Source organism: Coregonus lavaretus (genome assembly GCF_964263955.1).
Source record: "Coregonus lavaretus genome assembly, chromosome: 12".
Lineage (NCBI taxonomy): Eukaryota > Metazoa > Chordata > Actinopteri > Salmoniformes > Salmonidae > Coregonus > Coregonus lavaretus.
In genome coordinates this window covers 46559515-46580168 of record NC_139999.1, presented here as the reverse complement: position 1 = coordinate 46580168, position 20654 = coordinate 46559515, and the positions used below count along the sequence as shown (strand labels likewise).

The 20654-nt window shown below is 44.6% G+C and overlaps 2 protein-coding genes across 2 annotated transcripts in view; one reads left to right on the top strand and one right to left on the bottom strand.

Annotated features, from left to right (window-relative positions):
- The window catches only part of cacna2d2b (calcium channel, voltage-dependent, alpha 2/delta subunit 2b), a gene marked incomplete at its 5' end in the record, with an annotated part of 104793 nt that overhangs the window by 57571 nt on the left and 26568 nt on the right, over positions 1-20654 (bottom strand). The window contains one exon of the mRNA XM_084173246.1: positions 1050-1166. Coding sequence (XP_084029372.1) covers positions 1050-1166 — 117 coding nt within the window. The remainder of the gene's footprint in view (positions 1-1049; positions 1167-20654) is intronic.
- LOC311138533 (interferon-induced protein 44-like) lies at positions 56-19251 on the top strand. The gene is made up of 8 exons (XM_084173247.1): positions 56-126; positions 13347-13414; positions 13749-13782; positions 14117-14321; positions 16114-16263; positions 16363-16534; positions 18222-18322; positions 18629-19251. Exons 2-8 carry the CDS (start codon positions 13357-13359, stop codon positions 18806-18808), a joined length of 900 nt encoding a protein of 299 aa, XP_084029373.1. The 5' UTR covers positions 56-126; positions 13347-13356; the 3' UTR covers positions 18809-19251.

Sequence of the window (20654 nt, the reverse complement as noted above, 5' to 3'; positions counted from 1 at the left end):
CATACTGTGGTTCACTGCACCAGTCAATTTCACTTTCTAGTGTGAAGGTATAAATAGCTGCTGGTGCAATCCTTTTTTCACAACTATATCAGAATCTAAGCCTCAAGAGGAACTAGTACCAGCAAGGTAAGTCTATTTACATTCATTTTAAAATGTATTTTATATTTTATAAACAATGCAAAACAATGTATTCTGCTTTTATAAACAATGCAAAACAATTTATTCTGCTGATAGGAAAAATTGGTAGAGGACCAGATCGATTACAGTACAATATATTTTTTCATTTGCGATGCAAAAGGATAAAATCAAATTGCTATACTGCAATGATTTTAGAAGCTGCCTATAATCTGTGCACAAGGGAAATGTGTAACATTGTCTTCTGTTGTTCCTATACATCTTCTACATTATGGGGCGGTTTCCAGGCCATAGATGAAAACGATTAAATAATTACACAATAACAAATGTTTACTGTAACACAAATTGAATTGTAACTTGTTAAAAATGCATTCCACCTGTCTTTGCTTTCACAAACACCTGAAAAGCTGATTTGGGGTGGATTTTTTTCCTAAATATACTGAACAAAAATATAGACACAACATGTATAGTGTTGGTCCCATGTTTCATGAGCTGAAATAAAAGATCCCAGAAATGTTCCATACGCACAAAAAGCTTATTTCTCTCAAATGTTGTGCATACATTTGTTTACATCCCTGTTAGTGAGCATTTCTCATTTTCCAAGATAATCCATCCACTTGACAGGTGTGGCATATAAAGAAGCTGATTAAACAGCATGATTATTACACAGGTGCACCTTGTGCAGGGGACAACAAAATGCCACTCTAAAATGTGCAGTTTTGTCACACAACACAATGCCACAAGTGGGTGGGCTTGGCTCCGGTAGGGAATCCTGGATTAAGAAGCATTTTCAATGGAGATTCACTATTGAACTTGCTTTTTAGTCCAGGACCGGGCTAAATCTGTGTCTATCAAACTGCCACTAAATGTTATGTTTTTTTGTGAAATAAATAGAAGTCAAATTGCTGACTTACATCAAGTGCTTTGCGTTTCTTGGCTAGTAGATTCTCGATGTCTGAAGCCACCTTCTCCACCATCTCATAGGGAGAATTCTTTACCAGGCTGAACTGCCTTCTTTTCTCATTGTAGATCTGCAAAAAGAGTACAAAAACAGACAACATCAATTGAAGTGCAGTTAAATGATAGTTCCACATATGTTGTACATGTACTGATTCTATTACTGCATTTCACATCATTTGCAACAGTTTTCGATCCTTGAGTTGACAGCAACAAGGAGGCACTCAGCACACACAGACCATATACAGTGCATTCAGAAAGTAATCAGACCCCTTGACTTTTTCCACATTTTGTTAGGTTACAGGCTTATTCTAAAATAGATTAACATTTTTTTCACATCAACCTACACACATCTTGGGAGGATCCAAGATGGCGTAGCAGTGTGGTCGTGTTCTTTGTTGTGTGTCCGTGTAAATAGCCTGTTTTTTGTATTTATTTTGTATTTTTCGTACTTATTTCCCCATCACACTTTTCATCCTTCTACAAAATATACTTTCCTGCAACCCGCCTCACTCAATGTGGAACGGATTCTATTATTGACTTACCTTTTATCTAGAATCTCCAGTTGAAACTAGCTAGCCAGCTAACTAGCTACTTGCTATTAGCCACCGTTAGCGGTTTTCACCCAGAACATCGTATTTTCTGCCGGAATAACTGAATCACTGGACATTAACACCGGATCGCAACTAGCTAGCCGCAACCGGATGGATGTTGCTGTTGGCTAATCACTGCTGCCCCCGAAGCAAGCACCAGTTAGCCACGAGCTAGCCTCGAGCCAGGCCCATATCCCGGCTATCTACCTCTCTGTCTACAGGACGGGAGTAGCCAGCTAACTAGCTACTTGCTATTAGCCACCGTTAGCGGTTTTTCACCATTGTCCGTGGCCTGCACTACCTACCAGCCAGCTCTAGCCTGGACTATTATCGGCCAGTCTGCACAGCGCGTTATCGACCCAGAACATATCGGTTTTTCTGCCGGAATCACTGAATCACTGGACCTTTAATACCGGATCATCGCAACTAGCTAGCTGCAACCAAATGGATGTAGTTGTTGGCTAATCAGCTCTGAGCTAGCCTCGAGCCAGGCCCATCTCCTGGCTATCTACCTCTCTGTCATCCGGACGGGACCTCCTAGTGTTGACACGGAGCCCCGCCGATCCAACACGACTGGTCTGCCGACGAAACCGTCTGATGTGGTTTCAACAGGCTTCCCGTTACGACGTTGACCACGAAGATCCATCTGCTAGCCCCGGCCTGCTAGCACACGTAAGCCGTGGCCTCTTACTCGCCAGTGCTGTAGAAGCCCCCGAACTACCTTCGAACTCTCCTATTGCTGTTCACCGGACCTTATAACTCAGCAATACAGCTGATGCCTGCTGGACTGTTCCTTTATACGGTACCGCATCCTGTTTATGTTTAGCCTCAGCCCAAACTTTGTCGCCATTACCAGCTGTTGTCTTAGCTCTCTCGAATAACACCTGTGATTGCTTTATGCCTCTCTCCCATGTCAATATGCCTTGCTTATTGCTGTTTCGGTTATTTCTTATTGTACTATTTCACTGTAGATCCCCCAGCCCAGCTCAACCTGCCTTAGATAGCTCCTTTGTCCCACCCCCCATACACGCGGAGACCGACTCAAATCGGTGCCTCCAGTGATGCTATCTCTTTCATCGTTACCAAACGCTTAGGTTTACCTCCACTGTACTCATATCCTTCCATATTCTTGTCTGTACATAATGCCCTGAATCTATTCTACAACGCCCGGAAATCTGCCCCTTTTTTTCTCTGTACCCAACGCACTAGAAGACCAGTACTTAAAGCCTTTAGCCGTATCCTTATTCTACTCCTCCTCTGTTCCTATGGTGATGTAGAGGTTAACCCAGGCCCTGTAGCCCCCAGTATCACTCCTACTCCCCAGGCGTTATCATTTGTTGACTTCTGTAACCGTAAAAGCCTTGGTTTCTTGCACGTTAACATCCGAAAGCCTCCTCCCTAAGTTTGAGTTATTCACTGCATTAGCACACTCCGCCAACCCTGATGTTCTAGCAGTGTCTGAATCCTGGCTTAGGAAGGCCACCAAAAATACAGAAATGTCCATCCCCAACTACAACATTTTCCGTCTCGATAGAACTGCCAAAGGGGGTGGGGTTGCAATCTACTGTAGAGATAGACTGCAGAGCTCTATCGTACTATCCAGGTCTGTGACCAAACAGTTTGCGCTTCTACTTCTAAAAATCCACCTTTCCAGAAATAAGTCTCTCACTGTTGCCGCTTGCTATAGACCCCCCTCAGCCCCGAGCTGTGCCCTGGACACCATATGTGAACTGATTGCCCCCATCTATCCTCAGAGTTCGTACTGCTTGGTGACCTAAACTGGGATATGCTTAACACCCCGACCAACCTACAATCTAAACTAGATGCCCTCAATCTCGCACAAATTATCAACAAACCTACCAGGTACAACCCTAAATCTGTAAACATGGGCACCCTCATAGATATCATCCTGACAAATTTACCCTCTAAATTCACCTCCGCTGTCTTCAACCAGGATCTCAGCGATCACTGCCTTATTGCCTGCGTCCGTAATGGGTCTGCGGTCAAACAACCACCCCTCATCACTGTCAAACGCTCCCTAAAACACATTAGCGAGCAGGCTTTTCTAATTGACCTGGCCCGGGTATCCTGGTTGGATATTGACCTCGTTCCGTCAGTAGAGGATGCCTGGTTGTTCTTTAAAAGTGTTTTCCTCTCAATCTTATATAAGCATGCCCCATTCAAAAAATTCAGAACTAAGAACAGATATAGCCCCTGGTTCTCCTCAGACTTGACTGCCCTTGACCAGCACAAAAACATCCTGTGGCGTACTGCATTAGCATCGAACAGCCCCCGCGATATGCAACTTTTCAGGGAAGTCAGGAACCAATATACACAATCAGTTAGGAAAGCAAAGGCTAGCTTTTTCAAACAGAAATGTGCATCCTGTAGCACTGACTCCAAAATGTTTTGGGACACTGTAAAGTCCATGGAAAATAAGAGCACCTCCTCCCAACTGCCCACTGCACTGAGGCTAGGAAACACTGTCACCACCGATAAATCTACAATAATTGAGAATTTCAACAAGTATTTTGCTACGGCTGGCCATGCTTTCCACCTGGCTACCACTACCCCGGCCACCAGCTCTGCACCCTCCGCTGCAACTTGCCCATGCCCCCTTGTTCTCAACTGGCTTACCTGGTTAAATAAAGGTTAAATAAAAATAAATAAACACAATACCCCATAATGACAAAGCAAAAAAGGTTTTTAGATTTTTTTTGCAAATGTATTGAAATTAAAAACAGAAATATGACATTTACATAAGTATTCAGACCCTTTACCTAATACTTTGTTGATGCACCTTTGGCAGCAATTACAGCCTCAAGTCTTTTTGGGTATGACGCTACAAGCTTGGCACACCTGTATTTGGGGAGTTTCTCCCATTCTTCACTGCAGAGTCTATCAAGCTCTGTCAGGTTGGCCGGCGCTTGGCATTGCGCATGGAGATCTTAGGCTTGTGTGCGGCTGCTCGGCCATGGAAACCCATTTCATGAAGCTCCCGACGAACAGTTCTTGTGCTTCCAGAGGCAGTTTGGAACTCGGTAGTGAGTGTTGCAACCGAGGACAGACCATTTTTACGCGCTTCAGCACTCGGCGTTCCCGTTCTGTGATCTTATGTGGCCTACCACTTCGCGGTTGAGTAACTGACTTGTTGGAAAGGTGGTATCATTTTCATCATTTAGCAGACGCTCTTATCCAGAGCGACTTACAAAATGGTGCATTCACCTTATAGCCAGTGGGATAACCACTTTACAATATGTTATTTTTTTTTTTGGGGGGGGGGGGGTAAGGGGGGGTAGAAGGATTACTTTATCCTATCCCAGGTATTCCTTAAAGAGGTGAGGTTTCAAGTGTCTCCGGAAGGTGGTGAGTGACTCCGCTGTCCTGGTGTCGTGAGGGAGCTTGTTCCACCATTGGGGTGCCAGAGCAGCAAACAGTTTTGACTGGGCTGAGCGGGAACTTGGGAAGGTTGAACACCAGACGGGCTGCGGCATTCTGGATGAGTTGTAGGGGTTTAATGGCACAGGCAGGGAGCCCAGCCAACAGCGAGTTGCAGTAATCCAGACGGGAGATGACAAGTGCCTGGATTAGGACCTGTGCCGCTTCCTGTGTAAGGCAGCGTAGTACTCTCCGAATGTTGTTTCCTATGTTGTATCCTATGACGGTGCCACGTTGAAAGTCACTGAGCTCTTCAGTACGGACCATTCTACTGCCAATGTTTGTCTATGGAGATTGCATGGCTGTGTGCTCAATTTTATACACCTGTCTGTTAGGCTATGGTTCAACCCAGCATTCAGAGAAACAAACACGACTAAGGGAGTGGAGGAAACAAAAATTATTTTAATAAAAGTTCAATTTGTCTTAGTCCAAAAACAACTGAAGAAAAGGAACAGAGTGGGCTAGTCGGCTCCGGAGGAAGGAGAGGCTGAGGCAGGCAGGCAGGCCGGCAGGCAGGCAGGCAGGCAGGTTGGGAGGTGTGTCTGAACTGAAGACAAAACAAATGACAGGTTAAGGAGAGTAAAGAGCCAGGCTGAAGACAAAGACAATTTAACTCTACTGGTGAGCCAAGTTACCGCTCTAGTAAGAACAACGATCTGGCGCCGGTGGAGAGCCATGCCCATGAATTAGTAGTGCAGGTTGATGAGAGAATAGGATGCAGCTGCGTAGGCAGGAATCACTGGAAACAACCCACAGCTGCACAGGAGAGGCAGATCCTGAGGACGCCCCCCGATCCACTCCAGACACACCCACATAATGGGGACAAACACACATACAGATACAACAGACAAAGAGGGGACAAAACAAGGAAGAAGGGAAACAGAAAAGGGAGAGACAAGCTGCCCACATAACAGTACCCCCCCCTCAATGGTCGCCACCTGGCGACCCACCAGGCCTGTCAGGGTTGTCGTGATGGAAGTCCGTGATCAGCTGAGGATCCAACACAAAACGCTTAGGGACCCAAGACCTCTCCTCTGGTCCATAACCTTCCCAATCGACTAGGTATTGGAGACCCCTACCCCGCCTCAGAGAGTCCAGGAGCCTACTGACGGTGTAGGCCGGATGGTCGTCAATGAGGCGAACAGGTGGAGGTGGATCTGCCGGCGGACACAAAAGGCTGGAGGACACAGGTTTCAGTTGGGAGACGTGGAAAGTAGGGTGTATCTTCATGGCTGAAGGCAACTTCAAACGAACCGCAGCGGGGTTAACGATGGACTCCACCACAAACGGACCCAGGTACCGAGGAGACAGCTTGCGTGATTTGTTACGAAGAGGTACGTTCTTAGATGACAGCCAAACTTCTTGACCAGGATGAAACACAGGTGCGGGAGTCCTGCTCCTATCCGCTGTCGTCTTGTTCCTGTCGGTGGTCCGAAGCAACGCTTCCCGAGCGTCGCTCCACACTCTCTGGCAGCGGCGGAGGTTCTCCTGAACCGAAGGAACAGCCAATTCCTTCTCCTGAGCAGGAAACAGAGGGGGTTGATAACCCATGGTAACTTCAAAGGGTGAAAGGCCGGTGGCAGAGGTGGTGAGGGAGTTGTGGGCGTACTCTATCCAAGGCAGATGTTTGGCCCAGGATGATGGATGTTGAGCAGCCACACAACGAAGGGTTGCTTCGAGGTTTTGATTGGCTCTTTCCGTTTGACCGTTGGTCTGGGGATGAAACCCTGAGGACAGACTAACGGAAGCACCCAAAGCAGAACAGAAAACCTTCCAAACACGGGAAGTAAACTGTGGGCCTCTATCAGATACGATGTCCACAGGTATTCCATGGGGACGGAATACATGTTGGACTAGGAGGTCCGCTGTCTCACTGGCAGACGGTAATTTTGGTAATGCTATATAGTGAACAGATTTAGAGAATCTGTCCACAATGGTAAGTATAGTATCATTACCTTCAGACTTGGGTAGGCCGGTGACAAAATCCATGGCTATGTGGGACCAGGGATGGCTGGGAACTGGGAGGGGTAGCAGCAGCCCCGAAGGGGACTGATGGGAGGCTTTGCCCCGAGCACAGGTTGAACAGGCTGCCACAAAAGCCTGAACGTCAGTTTCCATTGAAGGCCACCAAAAATGTCTCCTAAGCAGCGTCAACGTGCGTCTCATCCCAGGGTGACCAGCAAAACGGGAGGTGTGAATCCACTGCAACACCTGAGACCGGACCGTCTCGGGAACAAAGAGTAGGTTGGGAGGTCCATCACCCGGTCCCGGGTCCGTGGCAAGTGCAGTCTTCACAAGAGACTCGATCTCCCACTGTACTGCCGCCACGACGCATGAGGAAGGCAGGACTGCCTCAGGCTCGCTGGTCTCCGAAGGGTCAGCAAACTGGCGGGACAAAGCATCTGGTTTAACATTTCTTGACCCCGGTCTGTATGTAAGAATAAAGTTAAACCTACTAAAAAACAGGGCCCATCTGGCTTGGCGTGAGTTGAGTCTCTTAGTGGCTTGGATGTAAGCCAAGTTTTTGTGGTCTGTCCAGACCACAAACGGCAGTTCAGCTCCATCCAGCCAGTGCCGCCATTCTTCCAGTGCTAGCTTGACCGCCAGCAGTTCCCGGTTTCCAACGTCGTAATTCCGTTCTGTGGGTGACAATTTCTTGGAGAAAAAAGCACAGGGGTGAAGCTTTTGGTCAGTGGGGGAGCGCTGGGAGAGGACTGCTCCCACACCTGAGTCAGACGCGTCCACCTCCACAATAAACTGCAGAGAGGTATTGGGGTGTATCAACACGGGGGAGGTGGAAAACAGTTCCTTCAAAACCCCTACCGCCTGCTCCGCCTCAGGGGACCACAGAAAAGGGACTTTTGGGGATGTGAGTCTAGTAAGGGGTGCCACCACTTTACTAAAACCATTAATGAATCTACGGTAGAAGTTAGCAAAGGCCAAAAATCGTTGAAGTTGCTTACGGGTGGTGGGTGTGGGCCATTCCGTCACTGCCCGGATCTTCTCGGGGTCCGCCTTCACCTGCCCGCTCTCAATGATGAAACCAAGGAACGATGTAGACTGTTTGTGGAACTCACACTTTTCTGCTTTGACGTACAGCTTATTCTCCAAGAGCCGTTGAAGGACTTGACGGACGTGTGACTCATGCTCCTCGGGTGACTTGGAAAAAACAAGAATATCATCCAGGTATACAAAGACAAAACGGTTCAAAAAATCCCTAAGAACATCGTTCACCATGGCTTGGAATACAGCAGGGGCGTTTGAGAGCCCAAAGGGCATGACCAAATACTCAAAATGCCCCAGTGGAGTGTTGAAAGCGGTTTTCCACTCATCTCCCTTTCAGATTCTGACAAGGTGATAAGCGTTCCTGAGGTCGAGCTTGGAGAAAACTGTGGCGCCATGCAGAGGTTCAAAAGCTGAGTTGATGAGTGGAAGGGGATACTTGTTTTTAACAGTTATGTTGTTTAAACCCCTGAAATCGATACAGGGGCGTAACGACTTGTCTTTCTTTTCCACGAAAAAGAAACCTGCACCCAAAGGAGACGACGAGGGACGGATTATGCCCGAGGCCAGAGAATCACCAATATACTGCTCCATTGCCTCTCTTTCCGGTCGGGACAGATTGTATAAGCGACTAGAGGGCAAGGGAGCACCAGGAAGCAGTTCAATAGGGCAATCATAAGGCCTATGTGGTGGTAGAGACAGAGCCTTGTCCTTAGTGAAAACCTCAGCTAAGTCATGGTATTCTTTGGGGACAGATGACAGATCGAGAGGAGCTGAGGGATGAGTTGGGTTACACTTAGTGGGGGGAACCGCTGACCTAAGGCACTCTGAATTCAGTTAGTGCTCCAACTGAGAATGGTGTGACGTGTCCAATCAATTTGTGGGTTGTGAAGAGCCAACTAGGGGAAGCCAAGGATTAGGGAGGTAGCTGAGCCAGACATAACTCTTAACTGAATGCTTTCACAATGATTGCCAGAAAGCACTAGGGAAACGGGGGTGGTTTGATGAGTTATCTCCGCGAGGAGGCGCCCATCAAGGGCTGTGACCCGAATGGGGGTAGGTAGTGGCTCCATGGGGATACGAGCTTGTGTAACGAACTGGTGGCTAATAAAGTTGTCTTCTGCACCTGAGTCTATGAGAGCTGAGAGTGGCAGGGAATGACTCTGGAAACGTAAGGTTACAGGTACTTGTAATCGGGGAATGATGGGTTCAGGATCTAACTCTGGGCTCGCAAGTAGACCCACCGTTACGAGCGAGCCTTGTCTTTTGGTCGCTTAGGGCAGGTAGCCAGAATGTGTGTGGCGTCTCCACAGTACAGGCACTCACCCGCCTGGAGGCGCCGTTGCCGCTCTGCTGGAGGTAGTCGAGCTCGACCCACTTGCATTGGTTCCTTCTCTGTGCTCGGGATGGGATCAGGAACAAGAAGCTGCCGGCTCCGGGGAGGCGAGACTCGAGTGGTTGAAGGCTGGGGAACTCGTCCTCCTAGATGTGGCCGACCGCCTCTCTCCCGACGCCTCTCCCGCAACCGGTTGTCTAGCTTAATGGACAGGGAAACGAGAGAATGTAAATCATGTGGCTCATCACGAGCAGCCAGTTCATCCTTAATGGCTTCATTCAAACCGTTTAGAAATGCTCCTTGAAGTGCCACATTGTTCCACTTGGAGTCCGCTGCCAACGTCCAGAACTCAATAGAGTACTCAGCCACACTGTTAGAACCCTGCCTCAAATCAAAAAGTATCTTGGAGGAATTACCCACATGGTCAGGATGGTCAAAAACAGTCTGCAATTTAGCAGAAAAATCAGCAAAATCAGCAGTTTGATTTGAGCACACAGCCTCAGCCCAAACCAGAGCTCTCCCTCTTAACAGCCCCAGAACATAATATACCTTAGAGGAATCAGTAGAAAACGACAGTGGTCTCTGCCGAAAAATCAAGTCACACTGAAGCAAAAATCCCCGGCACTTGTCCAATTCTCCATTGAACGGTTCAGGCGACGTGACAGGGGGTTCCCGATGGAACGAAGCCTGCATAATGTCAGAGGAAACAACTTGGGGTGCATCAAACTGGGGGTCAGAGAGAGATGGAGAACTGATAACAGCCAATTTAGAGACTTGTGTAGTTAACTGAGTCACCTGGTTCAGCAGTTGATGATTATCTTCCAAAAGAGTCCGAATCAATTGGTCATGCTGTCCTAGCAACGTTCCTTGAGCCTGGATAGCTTGTTGGAAGCTGTCTTCGTTTGCCCCGTGCTGTTTCTCTGTTGGGTCCATGGCCAGATCGTTCTGTTAGGCTATGGTTCAACCCAGCACTCAGAGAAACAAACACGACTAAGGGAGTGGAGGAAACAAAAATTATTTTAATAAAAGTTCAATTTGTCTTAGTCCAAAAACAACTGAAGAAAAGGAACAGAGTGGGCTAGTCGGCTCCGGAGGAAGGAGAGGCTGAGGCAGGCAGGCAGGCCGGCAGGCAGGAAGGCAGGTTGGGAGGTGTGTCTGAACTGAAGACAAAACAAACGACAGGTTAAGGAGAGTAAAGAGCCAGGCTGAAGACAAAGACAATTTAACTCTACTGGTGAGCCAAGTTACCGCTCTAGTAAGAACAACGATCTGGCGCCGGTGGAGAGCCATGCCCATGAATTAGTAGTGCAGGTTGATGAGAGAATAGGATGCAGCTGCGTAGGCAGGAATCACTGGAAACAACCCGCAGCTGCACAGGAGAGGCAGATCCTGAGCACGCCCCCCGATCCACTCCAGACACACCCACATAATGGGGACAAACACACATACAGATACAACAGACAAAGAGGGGACAAAACAAGGAAGAAGGGAAACAGAAAAGGGAGAGACAAGCTGCCCACATAACACTGTCAGCAACGGGTGTGGCTGAAATAGCCGAATCCACTAATTTGAAGGGGTGTCCACATACTTTTGACCATGTAGTGTAGCTACTAGGGCCGGGACGATACCAATATCGCAATATTCGTAAGTATCGTGGCAAGGAAACAAAACACGAAGCGAAGCAGATTAAACTTATTTAGGAAAACAGCCCTAATGTTGGAAACAAACATCATTATGTTGTCATCCAGAGTCACATTTAACTATTTTCCAAGCTATAGCACACAATATTTTACATACACCAGGTATTTAAAGGACCAAAGAGTTTGGTCTGCTTCGTATTTTCATTTTTGCCATGGAAAAAATATTGTAATACTGGTATCGTCCAAGCCCTAATAGCTGCAGTGCAGACATGACATACTATTCAACCCAAATAGTCTTTTCACATTTCAGGGTTGAGATAAAGGTCCAATGCAGCTGTTTTTTATCTCACTATCAAATCATTTCTGGAGAACAATTAAGTACCTTTCTGTGATTGTTTTAAATTAAAATGGTTAAAAACAAACAAAAATAGCTTCTTAGCAAAGAGCAATTTCTCAAGCAAGAATTTTGCTAGGACTGTCTAGGAGTGGGGAGGGGGAAACTAAAAACTAGCTGTTATATGCAGAGAGTTTTGGAACTACAGTGGGGGAAAAAAGTATTTAGTCAGCCACCAATTGTGCAAGTTCTCCCACTTAAAAAGATGAGAGAGGCCTGTAATTTTTCATCATAGGTACACGTCAACTATGACAGACAAAATGAGAAAAAAAAATCCTGAAAATCACATTGTAGGATTTTTTATTAATTTATTTGCAAATTATGGTGGAAAATAAGTATTTGGTCAATAACAAAAGTTTCTCAATACTTTGTTATATACCCTTTGTTGGCAATGACACAGGTCAAACGTTTTCTGTAAGTCTTCACAAGGTTTTCACACACTGTTGCTGGTATTTTGGCCCATTCCTCCATGCAGATCTCCTCTAGAGCAGTGATGTTTTGGGGCTGTCGCTGGGCAACACGGACTTTCAACTCCCTCCAAAGATTTTCTATGGGGTTGAGATCTGGAGACTGGCTAGGCCACTCCAGGACCTTGAAATGCTTCTTACGAAGCCACTCCTTCGTTGCCCGGCCGGTGTGTTTGGGATCATTGTCATGCTGAAAGACCCAGCCACGTTTCATCTTCAATGCCCTTGCTGATGGAAGGAGGTTTTCACTCAAAATCTCACGATACATGGCCCCATTCATTCATTCATTAATTCCTTTACACGGATCAGTCGTCCTGGTCCCTTTGCAGAAAAACAGCCCCAAAGCATGATGTTTCCACCCCCATGCTTCACAGTAGGTATGGTGTTCTTTGGATGCAACTCAGCATTCTTTGTCCTCCAAACACGACGAGTTGAGTTTTTACCAAAAAGTTCTATTTTGGTTTCATCTGACCATATGACATTCTCCCAATCCTCTTCTGGATCATCCAAATGCACTCTAGCAAACTTCAGACGGGCCTGGACATGTACTGACTTAAGCAGGGGGACACGTCTGGCACTGCAGGATTTGAGTCCCTGGCGGCGTAGTGTGTTACTGATGGTAGGCTTTGTTACTTTGGTCCCAGCTCTCTGCAGGTCATTCACTAGGTCCCCCCGTGTGGTTCTGGGATTTTTGCTCACCGTTCTTGTGATGATTTTGACCCCACGGGGTGAGATCTTGCGTGGAGCCCCAGATCGAGGGAGATTATCAGTGGTCTAGTATGTCTTCCATTTCCTAATAATTGCTCCCACAGTTGATTTCTTCAAACCAAGCTGCTTACCTATTGCAGATTCAGTCTTCCCAGCCTGGTGCAGGTCTACAATTTTGTTTCTGGTGTCCTTTGACAGCTCTTTGGTCTTGGCCATAGTGGAGTTTGCAGTGTGACTGTTTGAGGTTGTGGACAGGTGTCTTTTATACTGATAACAAGTTCAAACAGGTGCCATTAATACAGGTAACGAGTGGAGGACAGAGGAGCCTCTTAAAGAAGAAGTTACAGGTCTGTGAGAGCCAGAAATCTTGCTTGTTTGTAGGTGACCAAATACTTATTTTCCACCATAATTTGCAAATAAATTCATTAAAAATCCTACAATGTGATTTTCTGGAGAAAAAAAATCTCAATTTGTCTGTCATAGTTGACGTGTACCTATGATGAAAATTACAGGCCTCTCTCATCTTTTTAAGTGGGAGAACTTGCACAATTGGTGGCTGACTAAATAATTTTTTTCCCCACTGTAAATTCTCCACTTCATGAGTGAATTCAATAACTAAATTGGAATTTCAAATGAAATTGGAATTGACCCCAACCCTGTTACATTCCCTCTCAGAAAAGCAAACATGGGCGGAGGAGAATCAACGCCAGCACAGACACCCCCACCAATCCCACCAGAGAAGGGTAAGAGAGATATGACATATCGGTCAAATACAGTCAACCCCTGATAGTGAATATCAGGTGTGAGTGCAAATTCTGTTCAAGCACAGTGCATCAGTCCCAATTATTTTTACTTGTTCTGGGAATCTGCATTCACCGTTTTAGCGCATGCATTGACCACAGCCCCAAGGCATTACATATATAGTACATACCCTGTGTCATTGACTGTAGACTACTCTCATTAAATATGTGTCATTGTAATCAAAATCTTCAAATTATTTTGAAAGTAAGAGATTGGAATGTGGAAAACAATAATTAAGTTAAGTTAATCAAAATGTGTTCCATGTGTGTCACACAGAATTTGACCAACAATGGAGGAAAACATGTTGGAGGTAAGTACTGTACTGACAGACCAAATATGGAGGATGAAGGAGAAAGAGAGAGAAAGTCAAATGGACGTTTTGGTTATCATTACAATCACTATCAAGGGTTGTGTTGTGTGAATAGTGTGCTATGCTAAATTGCTGATATCAGTTTTCCCACCATCTTAAATCAGTTAAGTCCTGGTGTAATCTTGATGCAATTTCCCTGTACATAATTATAAGCAGTCCACGGCCACTATTTTGCATAGAATCTGTGCCACAAATGCTAAAAGGTTAGCATTTGGAAACAGTGGCCAGGTAAACAAAACAAGAAGTAACAGGTACTCTATATTGTCTCTGACAGTAAAAGAGAGAGAGACCAAATGGTGGATGACCTGAGGAGCTTTAAAGTGAGTGATCCTGACGTGGGTCAGCTCAGATGCCTGCTACATGGACCAGTCGGTTCTGGAAAGTCCAGCTTCATCAACTCAGTCAACAATGTCTTCCAAAATCGGACAACAGGTGGTGCCCTGGTAGCTGCTACCTCTGGCACAAGCTTCACCACGACAGTAAGCTGCAGTGCCTAATACATTTAACACAGACACAATGCAGGCATGGGATATGGCTCCCTAATATATCCTGGTACACTAAGACATACAGTATTTAATGAGCTACAAACAGGCAGAACAGAGACATGAAGAGGGACTTATAGAAACAAAGAGAGGTTGTTTGCGCTCTTTTAAATGCAAAACGTAGTCAATCACAGGGGCGTAGGTTTGAAAAAGTAGGATCATGGAAAGGATAGATACAAGCAGACTGTTGGAAACTTCTAAAATGGAGACTCAGATGCACAAATGTATATAATTTATATATTTTTATATCAAAAGGTGCATAATGAAAAGGATCAAGACAAATGAAAGCACACAAATCTGTCTATAAATAAAATATAAATGAGTTGATTACATCACATAATCAAGCCTAGATAAATGCAAAGGATGTAACTAAGAAATGGGTTCCTTGAGTGGCGCAGCGGTCTAAGGCACTTCATCGCAGTGCTAGGTGCGTCACTATAGACCAGGGTTTGACCCCGGCTGTATCACAACCGGCCGTGATCGGGAGTCCCATAGGGTGGCGCGCAATTGGCCCAGTGTCGTCCGGGTTAGAGGAGGGTTTGGCCGGGGTAGGCCGTCATCGTAAATAAGAATTTGTTCTTAACTGACTTGCCTACTAGTTCAATAAAATAAAATAAAAACTACACAGTAGAACACAAAGTAGAAATGTTAAATTATGTATTCTACTGCTTAGTTACATCCTTTGACTTAAAAACCGAAACGTTGGTCTTGCATTTCTACTTTATGCACCTTTTTGCACATTTCGGGGCAATGTGCCCTAAATAAATTATATATCTTCTGTATAACACCGCTACCTTGTCACAGCACAACTGGTTGGCTCAAACGCATTAAGAAGGAAAGAAATTCCACAAATTAACTTTTAACAAGGCACACCTGTTAACTGAAATACATTCCAGGTGACTACCTCATGAAGCTGGTTGAGAGAATGCCAAGAGTGTGCAAAGCTGTCATCAAGGCAAAGGGTGGCTACAAAATATAACATATATTTTGATTTGTTTAACACTTTCTTTTGGTTACTACATGATTCCATATGTCAAAATAAAGAAAAACCCTTGAATGAGTAGGTGTGTCAATTCAAATATAAATATAAAATAGACACACACACACAACATTTACACTAGGAACAGCTTTCTACTATTGTGTTGCACCCCCTTTTGTCCTCAAAACAGCCTTCATTCATCGGTGTATGGACTCTACAAGGTGTCGAAAGCGTTCCACAGGGATGCTGGCCCATGTTGACTCCAATACTGGATGTTGGCTGGATGTCCTTTGGGTGGTGGACCATTCTTGATATACACGGGAAACTGTTGAGCGTGAAAAACCCAGCAGCGTTGCAGTTCATTACACAAACCGGTGCGCCTGGCACCTACTACCATACCCCGTTCAAAGGCACTTAAATCTTTTGTTTTGCCCATTCACCCTCTGAATGGCACACATACACAATCCATGTCTCAATTGTCTCAAGGCTTGAAAATGATTCTTTAACCTGTCTCCTCCCCTTCATCTACACTGATTGAAGTAGATTTAACAAGTGACATCAATAAAGGATCATAGCTTTCATCTGTCATGGAAAAATCAGGTGTTCCTAATGTTCTGTACGCTCGGTGTATATATTTGTTGACTCTGAGCCTCAGTTTGGGATCTTTTTCATGTTTCCGAGTGTGAGGGTATCTATCCTTTCCATAGAAAAAAAACGATAAATGTTATTAAATAAACCATTTATTTTCAGTATGACACACACTACATTCAAGGCCGTTCAGGAGAAAAACGTCTTCCCTTTGCATTCAATGATGTCATGGGTCTGGAAACACAAAAAAATGGGATGCACCCTGATGACATCATCAATGCTCTGAAGGGCCATCTACCAGAGGGCTATGAGGTAATTCAGAAGTCACACACACACACAGACACACACACACACACACACACACACACACACACACACACACACTAACAAATCTTATCTTTTCTTGGCCAGTTCAACCCTTTCCACCCATTAACGGACAAAAAAAAAGAATTCATTCAAAATCCCAGCTTTAGTGACAAAGCTCACTGCCTGGTGAGTATTGTGACAGCCGACAAAATCTCTCTCATGTCAAAGGATGTCATAGACAAGATGAAGAACATCAGGGCAGAAGCCAGTAGAATGAGTAAGTAAGATCTTTAAACTCTCTACGTTTCTCAATGGTAACTGCAACTATGGCTGGGTATCAATTGACACCTTTCAGCTGCAGCTCTTGACTTTTCACTATTACATGATACAGTGTTACTTACAGTGCATTCGGAAAGTATTCAGACCCCTTGACTCTCTCCACATTTTGTTATGTTTCTGCCTTATTCTAAAATGGATGAAATTGTTTTCCCCCCTCAATAACCCATAATGACAAAGCAAAAACAGGTATTTATAAATCTTGGCAAATGTATTAATATAAAAAATGGAAATATCACATTTACATAATTATTCAGACCCTTTACTCAGTACTTTGTTGAAGCACCTTTGGCAGCGATTACAGCCTCGAATCTTCTTGGGTATGACGCCACAAGCTTGGCACACATATATTTGGGGAGTTTCTCCCATTCTTCTCTGCAGATCCTCTCAAGCGCTGTAAGGTTGGATGGGGAGTGTTGCTGCACAGCTATTTTCAGGTCTCTCCAAAGATGTTCGATCGGGTTCAAGTCTGGGCTCTGGCTGGGCCACTCAAGGACATTCAGAGACTTGTCCCGAAGCCACTCCTGCATTGTCTTGGCTGTGGGCTTAGGGTCGTTGTCCTGTTGGAAGGTGAACCTTCGCCCCAGTCTGAGGTCCTGGAACATGTTTTCATCAAGGATCTCTCTGTACTTTGCTCTGTTCATCTTTCCCTCGATCCTGACTAGTCTCCCAGTCCCTGCCGCTGAAAAACATCCCCACAGCATGATGCTGCCACCACCATGCTTCACCGTAGGGATGGTGCCAGGTTTCCTCCAGATGTGATGCTTGGTATTCAGGCCAAAGAGTTCAATCTTGGTTTCATCAGACCCGAGAATCTTGTTTCTCATGGTCTGAGGGTCTTTAGGTGCCTTTTGGCAAACTCCAAGCGGGCTGTCATCTGCCTGAGGACTGGCTTCCGTCTGGCCACTCTACCATAAAGGCCTGATTGGAGGCGTGCTGCACAGATGGTTGTCCTTCTGGAAGGTTCTCCCACCTACACAGAGGAACTCTAGAGCTCGGTCAGAGAGACCATCGGGTTCTTGGTCACCTGCCTGACCAAGGCCCTTCTCTCCCGATTGCTGAGTTTGGCCAGGCGGCCAGCTCTAGGAAGTGTCTTGGTGGTTCCAAACTTCTTTCATTTAAGAATGATAGAGGCCACTGTGTTCTTGTGGACCTTCAATGCTGCAGAAATGTTTTGGTAACCTTCCCCAGATCTGTGCCTCGACACAATCCTGTCTCTGAGCTCTACGGACAATTCCTTTGACCTCATGGCTTGGTTTTTGCTCTGACATGCACTGTCAACTGTGAGACCTTATATAGACAGGTGTGTGCCTTTCCAAATCATGTCCAATTAATTGAATTTACCACAGGTGGACTCCAATCAAGTTGTAGAAACATCTCAAGGATGATAAATGGAAACAGGATGCACCTGAGCTCAATTTCGAGTCTCATAGCAAAGGGTCTGAATACTTATGTAAATAAGGTATTTATTTTAGTTTTACATTAGTTTTACAATTTTTAAATATTTAATCCATTTTAGAATAAGGCTGTAACGCAACAAAATGTGGAAAAAGTCAAGGGGTCTGAATACTTTCCGAAGGCACTATATGTTAGTCCTTCTATTCATTAAATATTCACTTCTACGGCAGAAATCCCTCAAGTTGTTGTCATGACCATGCCAGACAAGGCTTGTGAACTGGTGAACAGAGATGTGAAGAGAATCTACTACAGCAAGACGATCAAAGAGAAGGTGAATCACATGACCTCAGACCTGATCAAATTTCACATTGGCTGCGTTCTATGCTGACTACATTACAGACGCATGCCAAATCTCACATTGCCTGGACAAGTGTTTAACATGTCAGCTAACCATAAAATATGATGAGGCAATCTGATGCCCAACTGCACAGTTGATGATGTGGCACGCAACCATTGGTTAATGCAATGCAATATCTGCAATGTAGTCAGCCATTAAATCTTGGTTGTGCTGAAATGATCGAATTATCATCACTCAAGCAAAACTGATCCAGCCCTTTTTGTCTCCAACGTTTTTCAGATGGAGATCTGCAGTAATGAGCTAGGCGTTCCCATGAACTGCATCCTGCCGGTGAAGAACTACCACGAGGAGGGGATGCTGGATGACGACATGGATATCCTGATACTCAACGCCATGACTCAGATTATGAACTTTGCCAACGACTACCTCTGGAACCTCCAACAACATGCAATTCATTAAGAGATTAGTGAGCACTGCAGTTTAAGATTGGAATCAAGTTCCTAATTTCTATATTGTTGACATTGTAGTCGTATTATTTCACTTCCATGTAGAGGCCTAAATATGTTATCTGAGGCTCTGGGAGAACTATGCATCTCTGACTGAGTATGCATCTCTGCGTGACAAGAACATCTTTAAAATAAACTGAGCATTGCTGTGCATATATGCTACTTTTTAACATTAACACCCAACAGTGTACAATTGTGTTAGATAAACTAGCATCCTTCACCTGAATTCTTTAGATGACAAACTGATTTTATACCATAATTTGTTTTACTGATATTGCTGTCACATTCATTTGATGTGACAATATTGTTGTATCTTTTTTTTAGCTTTTCTGCTTAAGTTGACTTAATTTCTTCTTAATTTCCAGGTAAATTTAAGTTAAATAAATAATACAAAATAATGGCTATTGATGACATATCTTTCTCTCTATAACCAGGTTTCCATCCAACCATTTCATTGGGATGAATTCCCTGACGCATAAAGAAACTCACGACAGGCCTGATGGAAACTGCAAATTTGTCTGTAAAATTTCAAAATGTAGACAAAACAAAATACACTACACAAGGGTGGATCATTTTTGGGGTCTGTGAAATAGATTATGCGACAATTGTGGTGGAAACACATTTAAGTGCAAATATTGATATAATAACCATCATATCGAAGTAAACTTGGAGTCACGCGATGATTATGTTATGTTGTACAACCACCACCACGTGGAAAAGCATGCAGAGTATATAGGCAGATTACATACCGTTAATTATGATGAACTTCATAACTTATTTCATAACTTCATAACTTATGGTAGTTAACCTGTTGAATGTTTAGTGAAGTGGATGGCTGTATAAAACATATCTTCATGAGAGGGCCATGAACAGTACCTAGTAATGCCTTATACTGTTAGAAAGCTCTGATTTGTTGCTTTTTGGGGGTATTTATTATTTGTATTAACTTTTTGCATTAGTCTTTCTGGCAGATGGACACCTACTTGGCGTATTGCTGCCACTGCTGGTTGGAGTGCACACTGCACTCTCAACCCAAAGTAAAGATTGTGACCAAAACTAACCAGTAACCTTACATAAAAGTAACAAGATTCCTGTCCCATCAGAACATGCAAGAGTATTCTAGCGAATACATTTTAAAATGCAATTTAAATAACGTTTGAATTTGATTTGACATTGCACTTTTAATTGGTCAAATATTTTTTGAGAGAAATAGACCTTTGCAGTAAAAACTATAACATGCACAAAGAGGTCAGTCCTCCCAATACATGTCACATTTTTATCATTCAGTGACGTGGGTCGATCAGGATCCAGACTGTGACAGTAGCCTAGTAACATAATTTAAAGGTCCAATGCAGACGTTTTTATCTCAATATAAAATAATTTCTGGGTAACAATTACAGTGAGGGAAAAAAATGTGTCTGTCATAGTTGACGTGTACCTATGATGAAAATTACAGGCCTCTCATCTTTTTAAGTGGGAGAACTTGCACAATTGGTGGCTGACTAAATACTTTTTTTCCCCACTGTTCCGTTTATACCGGGGTATTTGGAAATACCGAAGGTATGACTTTCAATCCTGTTCTTTGGGGTGGGGTGGTTGGTGGCACCCCCGCATCGGGGGGGAGGGGGGAGGGGGGGGGGGGGGGGGGTGCTACGCCAATGCTAATAACTATAAGTTAAGGATAACTATAAGAAATCTTAAGATGTGTCAAATAAATGATATCCAGCTATGCATTTCACTTGCTACATACAGTGAGGGAAAAAGGTATTTGATCCCCTGCTGATTTTGTATGTTTGCCC